This window comes from Macaca fascicularis, chromosome 4 (assembly GCF_037993035.2).
Source record: "Macaca fascicularis isolate 582-1 chromosome 4, T2T-MFA8v1.1".
NCBI classification, from domain to species: Eukaryota; Metazoa; Chordata; class Mammalia; order Primates; family Cercopithecidae; genus Macaca; species Macaca fascicularis.
Window position 1 is genome coordinate 129,343,397 of NC_088378.1, and position 20,844 is coordinate 129,364,240.

General features: G+C 47.6%; 1 protein-coding gene across 1 annotated transcript; it reads left to right on the forward strand.

Moving 5' to 3' along the window:
- The first annotated feature begins 7,502 nt into the window (after positions 1–7,502).
- On the forward strand, positions 7,503–20,158 carry GUCA1B (guanylate cyclase activator 1B). The gene is made up of 4 exons (XM_005553005.4): positions 7,503–7,845; positions 14,085–14,234; positions 17,325–17,442; positions 18,821–20,158. The coding sequence occupies exons 1-4, from the start codon at positions 7,639–7,641 to the stop codon at positions 18,946–18,948; spliced, it is 603 nt and encodes a 200-aa protein (XP_005553062.1). The 5' UTR covers positions 7,503–7,638; the 3' UTR covers positions 18,949–20,158.
- Positions 20,159–20,844: the final 686 nt, after the last annotated feature.

Consider the following 20,844-nt stretch of genomic DNA (forward strand, 5'->3'; position numbering starts at 1 on the left):
CGGGAGGCGGAGCTTGCAGTGAGCTGAGATCCGGCCATGGCACTCCAGCCTGGGCGACAGAGCGAGACTCTGTCTCAAGAAAAAAAAAAAAAAAAAATAGAGATGGATGGGAATAATACCACCTTCACACCAAGCCAGTTGAGATGCTGCTGTTACAGAGCCATGGCTGCTGATGGGCATGTGTTATCTTAAGGTGTGTTGAGATGGGTAATTGGAAATTAATGGGCTACATAATCTTCAAGGCCTCTTCCAGTTCTAAAATCCCATTATCATTTTTATCTCAACAAATACCTGCTAATCTAGACACTAAACAGAGTCAAAGAGGAATTGCCTTGAAAAATGAAGGAGTAATAGCTCACATTAATTCAGCATTGACCATGTGCCAAGGACCTTGCTCAGTTACTCAACAAGTATTTGAGTTTCCTGTACATGCCAAGCACTGTTCTAAACGCTGGGAATTCTGGAATGTATGTGGTGAAGTCCCTCTCCTCAAAGATCGTAGACTCTAGTGAGAGAGAGAGATAAGTAGAGAAAAAAATAAGATAGTTTCAAATGCAGTTAAGTACTGTGAAGAAAATAAAATGGAATAATATCAGAATTACTTGAGTGGCTACCTGAGGGGGAGTTGGGAAAGTTCTCTCTGAGGAGAGGAGAACGCTGAGAAGGAGGCAGTGGTGTTAACATCTGGAGGAAGAAGCCGGGCACAGTGGCTCATGCCTGTAATCCCAGCACTTTGGGAGGCTGAGATGGGTGGATCACCTGATGTCAGGAGTTCGAGACCAGCCTGGCCAACATGATGAAACCCCATCTCTACTGAAAATATAAAAAACTAGCCGGGCGTGGTGACAGGTGCCTGTAATCCCAGCTACTTAGGAGGCTGAGGCAGGAGAATCACTTGAACGCGGGAGGCGGAGGTTGCAGTGAGCCGAAGTCATGCCATTGCACTCCAGCCTGGGCAACAAGAGCGAGACTCCTGTCTCAAAAAAAAAATCTGGAGATGGCCAGGCGCGGTGGCTCACGCCTGTAATCCCAGCACTTTGGGAGGCCGAGGCGGGCGGATCACAAGGTCAGGAGATCGAGACCACGGTGAAACCCCGTCTCTACTAAAAATACAAAAAATTAGCCGGGCGCGGTGGCGGGCGCCTGTAGTCCCAGCTACTCAGGAGGCTGAGGCAGGAGAATGGCGTAAACCCAGGAGGCGGAGCTTGCAGTGAGCCGAGATCGCGCCACTGCACTCCAGCCTGGGCGACAGAGCGAGACTCCGTCTCAAAAAACAAAACAAAAAAAAATCTGGAGGAAAAGCAGTCCAAGTAGGAGGAACCATAAATACATGCAAAGACACACTGATTCTATAAGGAGTTCGGTGTGTTTGCAGTGTAGAAGACCATGAAGACAGAAGTAGGCAGGGGCTAGATGATGTAACGCATCATAGGCATGGGGAGGAGTGTGGATTTTATTCTCAGCAAATGGAAAGCTAAAGGAGGGTTTTGAGCAGGAGAGTGGCAGGATCTGCTGTATGCTACTGTGGCTGCTGGGTAAAAGAGGGGTGACAAGAGAGGGCAGGGAGACCAGTTAGGGATCTGCTGTGGTGGACCAGATGAGATGATGCTGGTCTGGGCGAGAATGTCGGGAATGGAAGTGAGGAGAAGTGGTTTAATTTAGAATATAGTTTGCAGGAAGAGCTGATTAAATGACCTACTAGTAGATTGAAGTGAAATCTAGAGGAAAGAGCATTCAAGTATAACTCCTGGGTTTTTGCCTAAGCATAAATGGCAGTGCCATGACTGAGGTGGAGAAGAGATAAGGTGGGACTTGGGAAGGAAATCAGTAATTTGGTTTTGGCCTTGCTAAGTTTGCAATCTGAGTATAGATGTCCAGTAGGCAGTTGAATACATGCATCCGGAGTTCCTGGGAGAGGTCCAAGCTGAAGATACAAATTTGGAAGCTGCTGGCCTGTAAATGGTGTGTAATGGCATGGGAATGAGTGAGATCATCTAGGGAGAGAGTGTGGGTAAACAAGGGAAGAGTACTGAAGACAAGCCTGGAAAGCTCCCAGCTTTTAGAGATTTGGTTAAAAGCAAGAGGTGCTAGCAAAGGAAATGAGCAATGAGTGAGGTTGGAGGGAAATCAGAGGAGGGTGGGTCCCTGAAACCTGGAGTGTTTGGAGAAAGAATTCAGTTTGGTGAACTGTAATGAATCTGCGGCAGGTTAGGTAAAAAAAGTAGGTAATTTGTGACCACAATAAAAGCCATTTCTGTGAAGTGATGGGGATGAACATCCAGTTGGAGTAACTTGAGGAGAGAATAAGAGATTAAAAAAAAAAGAGAGGGCCGGGCGCGGTGGCTCAAGCCTGTAATCCTAGCACTTTGGGAGGCCGAGACGGGCGGATCACAAGGTCAGGAGATCGAGACCATCCTGGCTAACATGGTGAAACCCTGTCTCTACTAAAAATACAAAAAACTAGCCGGGCGAGGTGGCGGGCGCCTGTAGTCCCAGCTACTCCGGAGGCTGAGGCAGGAGAATGGCGGGAACCCGGGAGGCGGAGCTTGCAGTGAGCTGAGACCCGGCCACTGCACTCCAGCCTGGGCGACAGAGCGAGACTCCGTCTCAAAAAAAAAAAAAAAAAGAGAGAGAATGCAAAATAGGTTTGAGAATGTCCCAGTTATCTATTGCTACCTCAAAAAACACAATACTTAGTAGCTTAAAACAGTGACTCTGCAGGGATAGCGTCTGCTCCATGTGGTATCAGCTGGGGTAGCTCAAAACTGGGGCTGGAGTCATCTGAAGGCTCATTCAGCCATGTCCGGTGGTTGAGACTGGCTTTCAGCCAGAACCCCTGCATGTGCTCTGGGCTTCCTCACAACATGGTGGCTGGGTTCCAAGGGCAAGTTCTGAGAAAGCCTGGTGGAAACCTATCACTTTTGATGACCTAGCCCTGGAAGTCACATTGTGTCATTTCTGCAGTTATCTTCAACAAGGCAGCGAGAAAGTTTCCTCCAGGTTGAAGAAAAATATAATAGATTCCTCTCTTTGATGGGAGGAATGAGTGAAGCCAGAACCATTGTCCTGCCATTTTCTGAAAATACATCTGCCACAAGGGGTTTTGTTGTAAAGGGAGCAAAATTTAGGACAGTAGCTTGGGGGGAATGTGGACAGGTCAGCTTACCCAGTAGGCACAGTGCCTAGGGCCCAATATTTTAAATTTCTTTTAAAACCAGAATAAAGGCCAAGCATGGTGGCTCATGCCTATGATCCCAGCACTTGGGAGGCCAAGGCAAGAGGGTCACTTGAACCCAGGAGTTCAAGACTGGGAAACATAGTGAGACCTTGTCTCTACTAAATATCAAAAAACTAACCAAGCATGGTGGCACACAACTGCAGTCCTAGATACTCAGGAGGCTGAGGCGGGAGGATTGCTTGAGCCCAGGAGGTCGCGGCTATAGTGAGCCCTGATAGCACCAGTACACTCCAGCCTGGGCGACAGAGACCCTATCTCAGGATAAATACATTAGTTAATTAAAATAAAATCAGAGCCAGGAGCGGTGGCTCATGCCTGTAATCCCAGCACTTTGGGAGGCCAAAGTGGATGGATCACTTGAGGTCAGGAGTTCAAGACCAGCCTGACCAACATGGTGAAACCCTGTCTCTACTAAAAATAGAAAATTATCTGGGCGTGGTGGTGCACACCTGTAATCCCAGCTACTTGGGAGGCTGAGGCAGGAGAATCACTTGAACCCGGCAGGGCAGAGGTTGCAGTGAGCCGAGATCGTGCCATTGCACTCCAGCCTGGGTGACAGAGCAAGACTCTGTCTCAAAATAATAATAATAATAAAATAAAATCATAATTAAAAAGAAACACCCAGTCTAGATTATGTTCCTTTTTATACCAGTGATAATTATTAATATTTATTTATTTAATATTTTTTCAATATTTATATTATGACCCATGAAGGCAAAAACGTGGGGCCCATGAACGTCATAATGTAGCCCTGAATGTGGGGTCGAGGAGGGATTTTTGTCTTGTTTTAATAAAGGCAATATTACAGCACATCTGAATGCCGACGAGAATGCCATTAGAGAGGGATGAGTGGAGGCTGCAGAAGAGAAAGGGAGTAACTGCGGGAATGAAGCTTTCGAGTAGGTAAAGAGAGATGGGATCTAGGAAACAAGTAGCAGTATTGACGGGGACAAGGGGAAGGGCACGCTGCTTCCACTGAGACTGGAAGGGGGCAGAGGACATGGGCACAGATACAGAGAAGTTGGTAAACACTGGTGGGAAGATGAGTCACTGCCTCGTCTGTCTCTGTGAAGTGCGTGACAGTGTGGGAGTGAGTGGAAGGTTTGAGGGCAGGAAGCGCTATGGAATAGTCATCTCAGAGAGGGGGAGAGGGAATTCGGCGGGAAGAATATGTAGTACGATTGTCTGACATGATCTGAAGTGTGTGCAGCCAGCATGATTTGTGATGTCCCCCAGCGATGTCCAGGCTCCCCACTGTAGGCAAGGTGTTACTGCATAGTTAGCGTACAGCCTTAACCAGGGCCAGGCCAAGTGAGGCATTAGGAGAACAAAAGTCAAAATGGACAGAATGCTGGGCCATGGAATGAGGATAAGGAGGAGAGTGAGGAGATGAGCAAGATGACAGATGTTAAAAACGGATCAGCAGGTTGGAAGTCACAATGAGATTAGTGAATTATTGGAGTGAAGGTATTAGAGTAACAGATGGAAGGGGTGGGGTGCTGATAAGAGAAGGCAGCATTTGAATGTTTCAGAGGTAGTAGAGATTGGTGACAGCAAGGCCTAGGGTGGTGATCCTCAAACTTCAGTATGCATTGGAAGCACCTGGAGGGGCTTGTTAAAACACAGACTCCTGGCCCCAACCCACAGTTCCTGATTCAGTAGGTCTGAGGTGAGGCCTAAGACTTTGCATTTCTAACAAGCTCCCAGATGCTGCACTTGTGGCTCAGGGACCACAAGTGAATGAAAGTCCTAGGTAAGGTGGAAGAAAAGCTCTTTGGAACTAAAAGACCAAGGACCAGGCCAAACACGGTGACTCACACATGTGGGACCATGCCAGGTTGCCAGCAATTAGAGAGTAAGAGGGTAGTGCGACCCCCACACATACTCTCACTGGGGCTGGGCGCAGTGGCTCATGCCTGTAATCCCAGCACTTTGGGAGACCAAGGCAAGCAGATCATCTGAGGTCAGGAGTTCGAGACCAGCCTGGTCAACATGGTGAAACCCCGTCTCTACTAAAAATACAAAAATTGGCCAGGCGTGGTGGCGCGTACCTGTAATCCCAGTTACTAGGAAGGCTGAGGCAGGAGAATCGCTTGAACCCAGGAGGCGGAGGTTGCAATGAGCCGAGGTCACGCCATTGTACTCCAGCCTGGGTGAAAAGAGCAAAAGCTCTGTCTCAAAAAAAAAGAGAGATCAAGGACCTTTGAGGCCAGTGTGTGGGATGGGCTGTTTATCCACTTGGATGTCAGAGTCAATGAAATGACTGACATGATGCTTTGAGACAAGCAGGGAAGTCAACAGTGAATTACAGCAAGGAGGGAAGTAAATAGTGGCAAGGAGTCAGATGTGGCTTCAAAGGGACTGGCCTTTTCTAGGGAAAAAACAATAAAAGACCATTTGGAGGCAAGAGTGAGAAGAGAGGAGGACACTAGCCCTGTTATCTAGACCTTGAGGTGTGTGGGGGAGAAAAACCCACCACCACTTGAAAGGATGACAGAAGAAATCACATTTCTCCTTCAGGAATAGCAAGAAAGTTAAAAGAGCTTTCAGAGCTCAGTGACGTCTGGAGGCAGAGAACAGTGAGAGAGGAGATCAGGCCTGGAGATGTGCAAAACAATTCAGGCTGAACACCCAGTGAGGGACGGGTAGGTTAAGGACAGATTCACTGGAAATGCTGCCTCTGAAGTCTTCTAGAAAAATGAGTGTCGCTGGGCGCAGTGGCTCACGCCTATAATCCCAGCACTTTGGGAGACCAAGGCGGGTGGATCACTTGAGGTCAAGAGTTTCAGACCAGCCTGGCCAACATGGTGAAACCCCGTCTCTACTAAAAATACAAAAATTAGCTGGGCGTTGAGTGCAACAAACCGACATGGCACATGTATACCTATGTAACAAACCTGCATGTTATGCACATGTACCCTAGAACTTAAAGTATAATAAAAAAAAGAAAAAATTTTTAAAAACCCTGGGTGTTGTGGTGGGCACCTGTAATCCCAGCTGCTCGGGAGGCTGAGGCATGAGAATCACTTGAACGTGGAGGTGGAGCTTGCAGTGAGCCAAGATCACGTCACTGCACTCCAGCCTGGGCGACAGAGTAAGACCCTGTCTCAAAAAATATATATATTTTTTTAAAAAAGCAAAAAAAAAGAAAAACGTGTGTCCCAGGTCTTTTGATTTCTTGGAGGTGTCATTTTTATGTTACATTAAAATAAGCATGAATATGTAATTGTTCAAAAGCAAATTTACATGGCCTTTAATGTAAAAGTAAGAGCCTTCAAAGATATTTTAGGCCATGCTCCCAGATCCTTCTCACATGTTAGTATTTTGGAGGAAATGTGAAAAAAGCACTACCCCTAGGTCTTGGGTGAAGGGTTGGAGGGAGGTATTTGTATTTTTAATCAGAAAGTGAAAAGCTCCCAAGATCAAAGGTGTGATCTGGAAAGGAGCTTCAGATCCTGTGTCAGGAACTGAGTTAGCCTGGAAAGAGAGTTGCTCACCTAGAGCCCTTCCCATCATCGATTCTGCCTCTTTTCACTAGACCATCTGAGGGGCGAGTCTCATCACCAGCGGATTCTGTTTTACAGATTAGGACTTGATGTCACTTCCTCTCTGGGCTTGAGTCTCCTGTCTCCAAGATGGGCCTCCCTGGAGCAATGTGGGGCCCAGCTAAAGAGACATGGAGTGAGTGAGATGGGAGGATCCCAGCCTGGCACCCCGACTCTTTCTTCACTCTGCGTCCCTCTGCTTACCTCTCAATTTCTTCCCCTTCTACCTCTTCAGAGTCTGCCTGGGACAGCTTGGTTGCTTTGTTAATAAGGCTAAGGGAGGGGGTGAGACTGGAGGAGCTTAGACTGGAGGTCAGAACTTCCAGGGGAATCTCCTTTTTTTTTTTTTGAGATGGAGTCTTACTCTGTCCCCCAGGCTGGAGTGCAGTGGCGCAATCTCGGCTCACTGTAACCTCCGCCTCCTGGGTTCGAGCGATTCTGCTGCCTCAGCCTCCTGAGTAGCTGGGATTACAGGTGCCTGCCACCACGCCCAGCTAATTTTTTAGTATTTTTAGTAGAGACAGGGTTTCACCATGTTGGCCAGGCTGGTCTCGAACTCCTGATCTCGTGATCCACCCACCTTAGCCTCCCAAAGTGCTGGGATTACAGGCATGAGTCACTGCGCCTGGCTGCCCGGGGAATCTAATAGTCTTAGGACGGCTTAGCTGACCTGGGCCCACCTCCCTTGCCACCTGCCCCCTGCACTGACGATCATGTTCAGTCACCCAGGAGATGATGGAGAGGCTGATCAGGCCTCCTGGAAAGGGAGGAAGAGGGCCCTAGCTGGAGAGATCCATCAGCAGAAGCCAGGGAGGAGACACAGACCCTTGCTCCCTGACGCTCCTCAGGGCCAGCATGGGGCAGGAGTTTAGCTGGGAGGAGGCAGAGGCAGCTGGCGAGATAGATGTGGCAGAGCTCCAGGAGTGGTACAAGAAGTTCGTGATGGAGTGCCCCAGCGGCACACTCTTTATGCATGAGTTTAAACGCTTCTTCAAGGTCACAGACGATGAGGAGGCCTCCCAGTACGTAGAGGGCATGTTCCGAGCCTTCGACAAGAATGGGGTAAGGCACCCTGAAGGGAAGGAATGGTGGCCAGTCCACCTGGCGCCTTCCTCCACGAGTGTCCTCAGGGAGCGCTCCCAGTTCCCCACTCCGGCTCTTTCTTTACTCTTCTTTCCACTCCATCTCTCGTTACCTTTTCTGTACCACTCCCCAAACCCTTCTGTCTCTTCTCTTTTGTCCCTTTCCATCTTATCTGTCTCTCCTTCCCTCCTTCTATCTCTCAGCTGTCGGCTGATGCTCCCTGTGTCCTCTTCTTGAGAGCTGAAGGGGGACTGGCAGACAGTCCAGGTCCTCTCTTTGTGTACTTTTGGCCAAGACTCTGCAGCCAATGACTGGGTTTTCACATCTGCCAGAGACCCTGTCACTCTAAACACTAGGAGCCAAAGAGATGTTCCAAATGGGATGAGGTATCTTAGCATGGGCTATGAGCTCCCTCTTGTTGGGGTTCTTCGAACTGAGACTGGTCAGATTCTCCCTGTCAAGAATGCTGGAGGAGGCTCCTGCATGGATTGGGAGACTGGGAGGATGACTGCAAAAGCCCCTTTCAGCTCTTAAAGTCCAGGAAGGTTTCATGAAATCATTCAGACCAGAGTTTCTCTAAGCCCCCCAATGTCACCAGTTGCTAAGAAGATAACACATCTTGTAAATGCACCTGGGGATTGAATTTTAAATTTCAATTCAGTTTAAAAACCCCTTGATTATTTAAGGTTATCTAGTTCAGTGCCCTGGCAATCCTGCAAACCACTGGATTTGCCTCAAATACCTATTTAATCTGGAGAAAGCATCAGTACTCCACTTCTCAGTGCGTGGAGAATTTAGCTTTCTAAGCTGAATCACTGGGAATGCCACTTCAGGTCTCATCCTGCCGCTGGTACCAGTCAGTGCACATCCCCACAGTGCCTGTCCCAGGACAGGATGGTGAGGTCAGCATCTTCAATTCAACAGAACCTCCTCAGAGATGAACCCCATCGACCACCCCACAGGGCACAGAGCCAGTTTTGGGCTTCTTAGCACTCCCCCTCTCCTCGGTCTCCTCTGAGTCAGCAGCAACCCTGGGTGGGAGGGGCAGACTTTTGTTATTCCAGATTAAACGATGAGAAAGCTGGGCAAAAGGAAATGAATCCATTTGCCCAAGGTCTTAAGTGCTCCTGCTTAGAAGGCAGATTTTTTAAAGAGAGAAGATGAGTTTTTAAAATAATTGATGATTTTTTAAAATGTCTTAAGAAAAGTAAACAAATATATCAGGTCATAAATAATAAGACTCATTTAAGTCCATCAATCTTCCCCAGATTCATCTAAAAATCAATACAATCATGATTCAAGATCGAAAAGGGCTGATTAAGCCCCTAGGCATATTGTTGTACTCCTTATGCCTCATCTCTTCTTATAAATCGGCATATCATGTTCATCAATGTTTTTTCCTTTTTGGATAATTTCTTAATTTTGCTATGATTCTAAATTTACAGAAAAGTTACAAGAATGATACAAGTAACTCCCATATGCAATTTATCCAAATTTCCCCAGTTATTTACATTTTATCTCATTTACTTTATCATTCTGCCTCTCTCTGTATACATACATATATATAATGTATCCTATAAGTATATATACATATACATGATACATAATTTATACATATACAGAATATATACATATACTTTTTTTAAGAGAAAGTTACAGATATCATGCCTATTTATCCCTAAGTAGTTCAGTGTGTATTTTCTTTTTCTTTTTGGTTTTTGAGACAGGGTCTCACTCTGTCACCCAGGCTATAGTACAGTGGCATGATCTCAGCTCTTTGCAGCCTCTGATTTCCAAGGCTCAAGGGATCCTCCCACCTCAACCTCTCAAGTAGCTGGGATTACAGATGTGCACCACCATGCCTGCTAATTTTTGTATTATTTACTTATTTATTTTGGCAGAGACAGAGTCTTGCCATGTTGCCCAGGCTGAAGTCCAGTGGCACGATCTCAGCTCACTGCAATCTCCACCTCCCGGATTCAAGCGATTCTCGTGCCTCATCCTCCCGAGTAGGTAGGATTATAGGTGCGCACCCCCATGCCTGGCTAATTTTTGTATTTTTAGTAGAAACAGGATTTCACCATGTTAACCAGGCTGGTGTCGAACTCCTGACCTGAAGTGATCCGCCCACCTCGGCCTCCCAGAGTGCTGGGATTACAGGCATGAGCCACTGCACCTGGTCAGCTTTCTTTCTTTTTTCCTTTTTCTTTTCTTTTCTTTTTTTTTTTTTGAGATAGAGTGCAGGGGTGTGATCTCAGCTCACTGCAACCTCCACCTCCCAGGTTCAAGCGATTCTCCTGCCTCAGCCTCCCCAGGAGCTGGAACTACAGGCGAGTGCCACCATGCCCAGCTAATTTTTGTATTTTTAGTAGAGAGGGGGTTTCACCATGTTAGCCAGGATGGTCTCCATCTCTTGACTTCATGATCCGCCAGCCTCAGTCTCCCAAAGTGTTGGGATTACAGGCATGAGCCACTGCACCCCGGCCTTCCTTTTTCTTTGTTTGTTTGTTGTTGTTGTTGGTGGTGGTGGTGGTGGTGTGATCACACATTGCATTTCCTTGTTGTATCCTCCTTAGTCTTCTTTAACTTGGAACCTTTAATCTCAGCTTTTCTTTTTTATTTGGCTGTGACATTTTTGAAGACTGCGCACCTCCATACCTGGCTGAATTATGTGGTAGGACACCCCACAATTGGTGTTTGCCTGAATTGGCAGAATTGCCACTGATGTGCTGTTGTGTCCTCGGTGCATCATATCATCAGGCATAAGATGTCAGTTTGTCCCGTCACTGGTACAGTTAACTTTGATCACTTGGTTAAGGTGGTATCTGCCATGTTTCAACACTGTAAAGTTACTATTTTTTTTCTTTGTAATTAATAAGCATCTCGTAGGGATATACCTTAAGACTAAGTAAATATCCTATTGTTCAGTCAAATTTTCTACTGGCTTTGGCATCTGTTGATAATTTTCTAACCCCACCACCCCTTCTCTATTTACTAGTTGGCGTTCCACTGTAAGGAAGAGCCTCCCTAGAACGTGTTTGTAAGTTCCTCTCTCAGGGACTGAGTCTTCTTTCCCACTTAGTCTTTGTCTCCAAACCTACACCTGACTCCATTCCCCTTTATATCGAGGAGTGTCATTTCTGAACAATCGGTCTGAGATTTCTAAAGCAAATCAAATCAAAAGAGTTTATGGATCTGGTTCACATGTGAAAATCTGAGGTGATGGAAACTGGTTTGGTGGAGACAAAGGGGTAGGAACACCTCATCTCCGCCACTCTCCCTTGCAACTCTGGTGGTTGCCCTATGACCGCCTAGAATGGAAGAAAGGGGAGGGTCAAGATCAAATGTCATTTGGGATTCTTGTATAAGATGCATTGGGGTCAGGGCTGTGCACAAATGTGGCCAATTCAAGGAGAAACAGGGCAGATAATCCCACAGAGCCGGTGACACGCCCATCCTATTCCTGAGTAGACAGAGCCATTTCCATCACTCTCAGGCCTCTGTGGGTAATTGGAGCTGACAAGGTCCCATGCACAGCAGATGAGATTAGTCCCAGCTGGAAGTTTCCCAGAAATGGTCCTGGAGTTTCCAGTAACCTCTCAGATGAGATCACTTGTCTAGAGATCACTCTGGACTATGTCTCATATAAGGCAAGGAGTCATGGAAACTGAATCATGTTGAGAGGATGTTGTAGGAACAGAAGTTTTGGGACAAAGAATGAGGAAGACTGGAGATCTAGAGCGTGGGGATTTGTGGTGGTTTCAGGTTTTTTGTTTTTGTTTTCCTTCTCTTGGCATCCCCAAGCACTAAGCTCATTTGCTGGACAGAAATAGATCTTAAGTGGAGACTGCAAGTTTTTCCGACTTGATGAACTGGAGGAGATGTGTGCCTGGAAAAGCTCTGCCACTTGCTGGCTGGGTGGCCTGGGAACCTCTGGGTCCCAGACTCCTCATCCATAAAATGGGGATAATAACTTAGCCTCATTAAATAAGAAACGCAAGTTTGCTTTGTGGTAAGCTTAATAAATAACAACGACTCAAGAAAATAGCCTTTTAAAGAACTGACAACCACTGCCAAGTGTCTACCCTAAAAAAAAAAAATACCAGAGATGTAAGAAAAGGTATACATGCGAAAAAAATGTTCATTGTGTAATGGAAAATATTAGAAATATGTTCAACAAAGGGAACGTTCAGTACCGCCTCCCCACCAAAAAAAAAAATGGAAGTTGACATTTTAAATAATTTTTAAAGACATGAGAAAATGTTACATGAAAATGAAGGAAACAAAATTATAAATATAATCTGACCTCAATTAGGTAAGTATATGACGGGGAGTACAGAGACCATATATTTATAGGAATTATATAAAAGATATGAATAGAACACTTCAGGTACTAAGGTAAGCTCGTTTTGTTTTCTTCTTAGCTTTTCCTTAGGCTTCTTGCTGTTTCCCTCATTTTCTGCCATTTCTCCTGTTGCTCAAACCTTATTCACCCAGGCACCCCTTGATCTGGGGCTGGGGCTCCTGAGTGTCCTGACCCAGTGGGACAGAAGTGCTCTGCTCTGGGCCATTGGTGTCATTTCTGATAACAAAGTCATGTGAATGACAGGCACTCCTGGGGGATCTGATGGCTCAGATTTTTTTGTTTGGAGAGTGGAGGTCCCAACCCTGGAATAAGTGAGCACCTGTAAGTGAGACACTGGCACAGCTAACCCACTGCAGCCACCACCAGCAGCAGCAGCAGCAGCCTGTCACCCCAAACACATTTGGAGAAGAAAGCAAGAATATATCCTCTTTCTTGTTTACGGCTTTAGAAATCGTTATTGCTGCCGCATTTCTGTTACAAGAAGTTTCTGTTGTTTCTTGGTGAGAGTCACCTTAGAAGTAGACTGTGCCTCTCTCCCTTTCTCTGCCCAGTTAGCATCTGAGCTCTGTGCTCCCCCACCCTTCCTGGATGGGCTGGAGTCACAGGCCTGTTGTTCGGTGTAATGTACGCGGGAACTTAGAAGTGGGTAGGGCTGGAGACACTGCCCGTCTGCCTCTCTCTGACCTGGGGTGAATGAGAATGCAGAGGAAAATTTCAACATGGGCTCTGCTTTCTAATCTCCTTCAAAACTGTCTTAGTCCCAAATTCAGATCAAGTCCATCATTGACTAATTGATTCATGAATATCTATTGGCTTCCAACTCTGGCCGTAAGTGGCACTGTGCTAGGCACGGAGGAGAAACCCAAGCAATGTCAACCCCTCTCTTTTCCCCAGGAGCATATAATGTGGTTAGAGAACGAGACATATTTAGGAAACAGTTAAGTGACAATGCCAGAGAAAGTCTCAAGCTGTGTAGAATAAGCAGTAGATGCTGAGGATGTTAGAATGGGGAGGGAGAGAGCACTATGGCTGAATAGATCAGAGAACGAAGGCTTCCTGGAGGAGGAGACCGTTGAGCTCAGCCTTGAAGGATGGGTAGGCTTGGGTGATCATAGAAAATGAGAAGAGAGAATGTTCTCTAGGCTGGGTGTGGTGGCTCATGCCTATAATCCAAACATTTTGGGAGGCCAAGAAGGGAGGATCACTTGAGCCCAAGAGTTTGAGGCCAGCCTGGGTAATGTAGTGAGACCCTGTTTCTAAAAATAAATAGACAGATGATTGATAGAGAGAGAGAGAGAGAGAGAGAGAGATAATGTGATACAGATGATAGATATAGATAGATAAATAGACAGATAGATAGATAATAGAATGTTCTCTACCCCAAGGGTGGAGAAAGGCTTGAGCAAAGATGTAGAGGCCGGCCAGGCGCGGTGGCTCAAGCCTGTAATCCCAGCACTTTGGGAGGCCGAGACGGGCAGATCACGAGGTCAGGAGATCAAGACCATCCTGGCTAACATGGTGAAACCCCGTCTCTACTAAAAATACAAAAAAAAACTAGCCGGGCGAGGTGGCAGGCGCGTGTAGTCCCAGCTAATGTAGTCCCAGCTACTCGGGAGGCTGAGGCAGGAGAATGGCGTAAACCCGGGAGGCGGAGCTTGCAGTGAGCTGAGATCCGGCCATTGCACTCCACCCTGGGCGACAGAGCGAGACTCCGTCTCAAAAAAAAAAAAAAAAAAGATGCAGAGGCCACATGGATTAAAATGAGGAGGAGAAGCCCTGTGTTTGCAGGGATGAATGGCATATGATCTGGGGAGGTGGGCTGTGCCCTCAGCAGCATCCACATCTAATGCAGGACAACACCATTGACTTCCTGGAGTACGTGGCAGCCCTGAATCTCGTGCTGAGAGGCACCCTGGAGCACAAGCTGAAGTGGACCTTCAAGATTTATGATAAGGACGGCAATGGCTGCATCGACCGCCTGGAGCTACTCAACATTGTGGAGGTTAGTGTCTCTGCCCATGGGCCAGCAGCCTGGGCACTTGAGCACGGCTGGAGCTCTGAGGGTTGGCTGCAAGTGGCCAGCGGGGACTGAAGAAGAGGCCTTGAAATCATTCTGAGCGTGTTTCCTGTGTTCTCGTTCTAAGTGTGTACTTTCTAGTGGAATTAAGCTAGAAATCAATCACAAAAAGATTATTAGAAAATCCCCATCTGTTTGGAAATTAGGCAGTAGACTTCCACATACTCCGTGGATCAAAGAAATACTTTCCCTTTCTCTCTCTCTCTCTCTCTCTCTCTCTCTCTCTCTCTCTCTCTCTCTCACACACACACACGTGTCTTAAATTGAAAAATAACGCAAGCATGATATACTACAACTTGTGGAATGCAGCTAAAGCTGAACCTGCAGAAAAATTTATAGATTTAAAATGTATAGCCGGGCGCGGTGGCTCAAGCCTGTAATCCCAGCACTTTGGGAGGCCGAGGCGGGTGGATCACGAGGTCAGGAGATCGAGACCATCCTGGCTAACATGATGAAACCCCATCTCTACTAAAAATACAAAAAATTAGCCGGGCGTGGTGGCGGGCGCCTGTAGTCCCAGCTACTCGGAGGCTGAGGCGGGAGAATGGCGTGAACCCGGGAGGTGGAGCTTGCAGTGAGCCGATATCGTGCCACTGCACTCCAGCCTGGGCGACAGAGCGAGATTCCATCTCAAAAAAAAAAAAAAAAAATGTACATATTAGAAAATAAGACTTAAAATGCATACATTAGGAAATAGAGGCTGGATGCAGTGGCTCATTCCTGTAATCTCAGTACTTTGGGAGGCTGAGGTGGGAGGATTGCTTGAGCCCAGGAGTTCAAGACCAACCTGGAAAACAAAGTGAGACCCCATCTCTACAAAAAGTTTAAAAATTATCCAGGCTTGGAGGTACATGCCTGTAGTCCTAGCTACTTAGGAGACTGAGCTGGGAGGATTGCTTGAGCCAGGAGTTGGAGGCTGCAGTAAGCTATGATCATGCCACTGCGTTCTAGCTGGGGCAACAAAGTAAGACCCTGTCTAAAAAAAAAAAGAAAATATATATTAGGAAACAATTAGAAAATGCATACTATATTAGAAAATAAGACTTTATATATTAGAAAATCAATGATCTAAGAGGCCATCTCAGGAAATTAGAAAAAATGAAGAGTAAATTAAGGCCAGGTGGAGGGACTCACACATGTAATCCCAGCACTTTAGGAGGCTGAGGTGAGTGGATCACTTGAGCCCAGGAGTTCAAGATCAGCCTGGGCAACATAGTAAGACCCCATGTCTACAAAAAATACAAAAAAAAATTAACTGGGCATGGTGGTATGCACCTGGTCCCAGCTACTCCAAACGCTGAGGTGGGAGGATTGCCTGAGCCTGGGAGGTCGAGGCTACAATGAGCTGTGATTGTGCCACTGCACTCCAGCCTGAGCAACAGAGTGAAAACCTGTCTAAAAAAAAAAGGTAAAATAAACCCTTGTCCGGGAGCAGTGGTGGCTCACACCTGTAATACCAGCACCCTGGGAGGCCAAGGCGGGAAGATCACAAGGTCATGAGATCGAGACCATTCTGGCTAACATGGTGAAACCCAGTCTCTACTAAAAGTACAAAAAACTAGCCGGGCGTGGTGGCAGGTGCCTGTAGTTCCAGCTACTGCGAAGGCTGAGGCAGGAGAATCGCTTGAACCTGGGAGGTGGAGCTTGCAGTGAGCCGAGATGGCGCCACTGCACTCCAGCCTGGGCAACAGAGCAAGACTCCATCTCAAAATAAACAAATCAATAAATAAAATTAAATCCAAAAATAGTAGAAGAAAGAAAATAAACAGCAGAAATCAATAAAATAGAAAACACAAATGCATGAGAAAAAGTCAAGATCAGAAGTTATTTCTTTTAAAAGACTAACAATCACTCTCTATTAGCAAGAATGATTAAGGAAGAAAAGAAGTGCCTAGTGCATTCTAGACTCTGGCGTGTTCCCTGCGTTAGCCAGACCATCGTTAGCCATATTTCACAGAGCAAGAAGTTGCTTCATAGAGATTCTGTAATCTGCCCAAATTAGTCTACCTAGAAAGTGCTGGAGCTGGATTTAACCCCTCAGTCTCCCAAGACACGTCGATGAGGCCTACTTTGTGCTGGGCACTGGGCTGGGCAGTGAGGCCGTAGAGGTGCATAAGACACAGCTTCTGTCCTCAGGGAGCGCCAGCCTGGGAGCTAAGGAAAACCGTCATATGTGTCCATCTCTTCCGCATTTACATAGTGCTTTCTTTTTCTTTTTTTTTGAGACAGAGTCTCATTTTGTTGCCCAGGCTGGAGTTCAGTGGCACAATCTCAGCTTACTGCAACCTCTACCTCCTGGGTTCAAGCAATTCTCCTGCCTCAGCCTCCTGAGTAGCTGGGATTACAGGTGCCCACCACTGTGCCCGGCTAGTTTTTGTATTTTTAGTAGAGACAGGATTTCACCATGTTGGCCAGGCTGGTCTTGAACTCCTGACCTCAAATGATGGCCTGCCTTGGCCTCTCAAAGTGCTGGGGTTACAGGCGTGAGCCACAGCGCCTGGCCTACATGATGCTTTCACAAACATAGTTTCACCAGGAGAGGAAACAGGGAAAAGGAGAAACCTGGGTTTTTCCCTCCCGTCCATGAGGAGGGAACATGTGTATCCCCATCTTTCTGTTTTACACATGTACAGACACACGCATATATAGATACACTGAATTTTCTTCTCTGCATCTCTATTTCTTCCTGTGTAGAATGCGATTTAGACTCATGGTGACTTAAACCTCCCTCATTAGAGGTTTTGGATTTGGGCTTTGCGGCTCACAGTGGAAATGCAAATGGTGTTGGGGTCAGGTGGGGTGTGAGGCCGGGAACTCAGCTGGAATTAGGCCAGTGGGATTCTGAGAGCACCGCCTTAGGACAGGTCAGTTTTGATCTGGATCCAGATTACGTGATCCTAAGACGCACAGCCTGGGAAGCCAGCACTGGGGAAGTGGCGCTGAGGGATATGGGTCACGGGGGTGAGGGTGAGCTTGCAAGGTCTCCCATCAATGCAACTGAGTTTTCTTTGGCAGGGAATTTACCAGCTGAAGAAAGCCTGCCGGCGAGAGCTACAAACTGAGCAAGGCCAACTGCTCACGCCCGAGGAGGTCGTAGACAGGATCTTCCTCCTGGTGGATGAGAATGGAGATGGTAAGAGGGGCAGAGATGTGTAGGGGGTGCTGCCCACTCTGCATCACCGCCACTTTCTGGCCTCACATCCTTGGGCAAGACCCTCCACCTTCCAACCCTGGGGTCCTCATCTATGAGAAGGCTGTGGAGAAGATGACATGAACTAACAAAGGGACTCATGAGCACGTGTTTGTAGGAGCGACTAAAAGTCTTATAGGAGTTGCCGATGGAGGCCAAGTATGCAGAATAGAAAGAATTGGAACTTTGGAGTCAGGCAGGGAGTGATACATTGAGTTTCTCGTCCTGGTCTCAATTTCCTCATCTGGAAAATGGGGATAATAATAGTGGTTGAGAGGAATGAATGGGATAATGTGTTTAAGAGCAGGCATATGGCCGGGCGCGGTGGCTGAAGCCTGTAATCCCAGCACTTTGGGAGGCCGAGGCGGGTGGATCACGAGGTCAGGAGATCGAGACTATCCTGGCTAACATGGTGAAACCCCGTCTCTACTAAAAATACAAAAAACTAGCCGGGCGTGGTGGCGGGCGCCTGTAGTCCCAGCTACTTGGGAGGCTGAGGCGGGAGAATGGCGTGAACCCGGGAGGCGGAGCTTGCAGTGAGCCGAGATCAGGCCACTGCACTCCAGCCTGGGAGACACAGCGAGACTCCGTCTCAAAAAAAAAAAAAAAAGAGCAGGCATAGGGTAGGCCTCCATTCAGGCTGCTTGGGCTCTCCTCCCTGTAGCCCAGTGCCCAGCCCCAAGACTGTGTGGGGTGAGAGCTGGCTTGGAATACACACACGAGCCCTCCAGATCTCTCAGCTCCACCCAGCATTTCCGTGGGACCGTGTGCAAAAAATCAATTCATCTGCAAAGAAAGCCCCCTCCACCTTTTTTTTTTTTTTTTTTTTTTTTTTTTTTTTTTTTGAGATGGAGTCTCGCTCTGTCGCCCAGGCTGAAGTGCAGTGGTGCGATCTTGGCTCACTGCAAGCTCCGCCTCCCAGGTTCACGCTATTCTCCTGCCTCAGCCTCCCCAGTAGCTGGGACTACAGGCGCCCGCCACCACGCTCAGCTAATTTATTTGTATTTTTAGTAGAGACGGGGTTTCACCGTGTTAGCCAGGATGGTCTCTATCTCCTGACTTCATGATCCAACCGTCTCGGCCTCCTAGAGTGCTGGGATTACAGACGTGAGCCACCGCACCCAGCCTAGAAAGCCCCTTAAAGGTGGCAGGAGACTCCTGGAGATTCAGACACCTGACAAGCCTCAAACTTGGGGCCTGAGACTGCAGGATAGTTGGCATAAGAGGTGTAGGCGCATCCTGGGAGTGAGGTCTCCCCTCCTGCCCCCAGACTCAGGTCTCCCCTTCTTCTGCATGACCGCCTCTCCTCCCCCTTGCTCAGGCCAGCTGTCTCTGAACGAGTTTGTTGAAGGTGCCCGTCGGGACAAATGGGTGATGAAGATGCTGCAGATGGACATGAATCCCAGCAGCTGGCTCGCTCAACAGAGACGGAAAAGTGCCATGTTCTGAGGGGTCTGGGTCCCCTGCATGACTCCAGGCTCACCCAGGTTTCCAGGGTAGTGGAAGGGTACCTGGCTCAGCCTGCTCATGCCCACTCGTCCCCTGGTGTGGACTTCCTGGCACCCCCTGTGCAGGGCTGAGTGGGGATGGGGACAGGCTGCTGGGTCTGAAGTGGCCAACAGGGCATAGTCCATTTTGGAGGATTCCCTGGGATGGTGAAGGGAACTGGGTTACTTTTCCCGTTCAGCTGTTCCCGGGAGAACTATGCCTTGGCTTGGTGGTTGTGGGGCTCCCACGGTTTCTAGGTGTTCTCAGTTGGAAGCAGGAGCCAACTGAGGGGTGAGGGTCCCACAGACCAAATCAGAAATGAGAACACAAAGACTGGTAGGAGGCAGGGGTGGTAGGGTGTTGAGACTGATGAAAAGGCAGGAGTGTTGGGAAGCAGGGGGCGGCGATAATTCTTTAACTTCCAGGATGCTGAGGGGCGTTAATGGGGAGGACCCTGGCCTCCTTCTCCCCAAGGCATCCTCACCAGTGGTGGCAACAGGAAAAATGGTAGCAAATACGCTGCAGGCTGTGGTCTTTCTGCCTTTGGAAGGGTCGGCTGTGCTTAAAGGGGCTGTTTCAGCTCTGCCTGGGCGCTGCTCCTGGACCCCGTGCTGCCAACCCACCATTCCCCCAACAATCCTCCCTTTCCATCCACATCCCCCACTATGGACCTTCCACAACTCCCAGCCATAAGCTGAATGTTTCTCTTTAAAGGATGGAGAAAACTTCTGTCTATCTCTGGCGAGAATTGGGGGCCTGCTGACTGGGGTTCATGGGCCGGACTTTGCTTCTAATGGCTGTGTGACCCAAGACAGCCACTTCTCCTCCCTAACCTCAGTTATGTCTCAGGGGCACGGTGAGCAGGTCGGACTAGGCAAGCAGTTTTGGATTATTATATTTTTAGATGTGGAATTTTTTTTTTGTTATATAAACTCTTATGTGTAACTCCAGTATAGAAACTAGATTAAAAGGGAGTCTCTCTGGTTGAAAGGGGGTCTGAGTACCCTCTGGAACTGGAGGCACCTCTGAAAAAAGCAAACTGAAAACCAGCGTCCTGGGTCACTGTTACTCTTATAAGACAGTTTGAAGTGAGACCTGGAAAAACATTTGCTTTATCTTGAATAGATAGGTTGTTATGTTGGTGTATAAAAAATAAAACTAACCTATTCAACCTGCGACTTCATAGCGTGCTATTTCATATGATATTCATATAAAATTTCCTTTAGACACCAATTTGGTAAAAAAATAATTGATTAGAAAAACATTGGCCAGGCACAGCAGCTCACACCTGTAATCCCAGGACTTTGGGAGGCCGAGGTGGGTGGATCACCTGAGGTGAGGAGTTCAAGACCAGCCTGACCAACGTGGTGAAACCCCGTCTCTACTAAAAATACAAAAAAAAAAAAAAAAAAAAAATTAGCTGGGCGCGGCGGCAGGTGCCTGTAATCCCAGCTACTCGTGAGGCCGAGGCAGGAAAATCACTTGAACCCAGGAGTTGGAGGTTGCAGTGAGCCAAAATCGCGCTATTGCACTCCAGCCTGGGTCACAAGTATGAAATTCCATCAAAAAAAAAAAAAAAAAAAAAAGAAAGAGAAAGAGAAAAGGAAGGAAGGGAGGGAGGGAGGGAGGGAAAGACAGAAAGAAAGAAAGAAAGAAAGAGAAAAGCAAAGCAAAGCAAGCGGGCCAGGTGGGGTGGCTCATGCCTATAATCCCAGCACTTTGGGAGGACGAGGTGGGCGGATCACCTGAGGTCAGGAGTTTGAGACCAGCCTGACCAACTTGGTGAAACCCCGTCTCTACTAAAGCTACAAAATGAGCCAGGTGTGGTGGCATGCGCCTCTAATCCCAGCTACTTGG

Excerpts from the sequence above, each read along its gene's own strand:
- GUCA1B (XM_005553005.4), top strand. The coding sequence starts at position 7,639 with ATGGGGCAGGAGTTTAGCTGGGAGGAGGCAGAGGCAGCTGGCGAGATA. Across the intron at positions 7,846-14,084 it reads GAGCCTTCGACAAGAATGGG|GACAACACCATTGACTTCCT; the intron begins GTAAGGCACCCT and ends CATCTAATGCAG. Across the intron at positions 14,235-17,324 it reads AGCTACTCAACATTGTGGAG|GGAATTTACCAGCTGAAGAA; the intron begins GTTAGTGTCTCT and ends TTTCTTTGGCAG.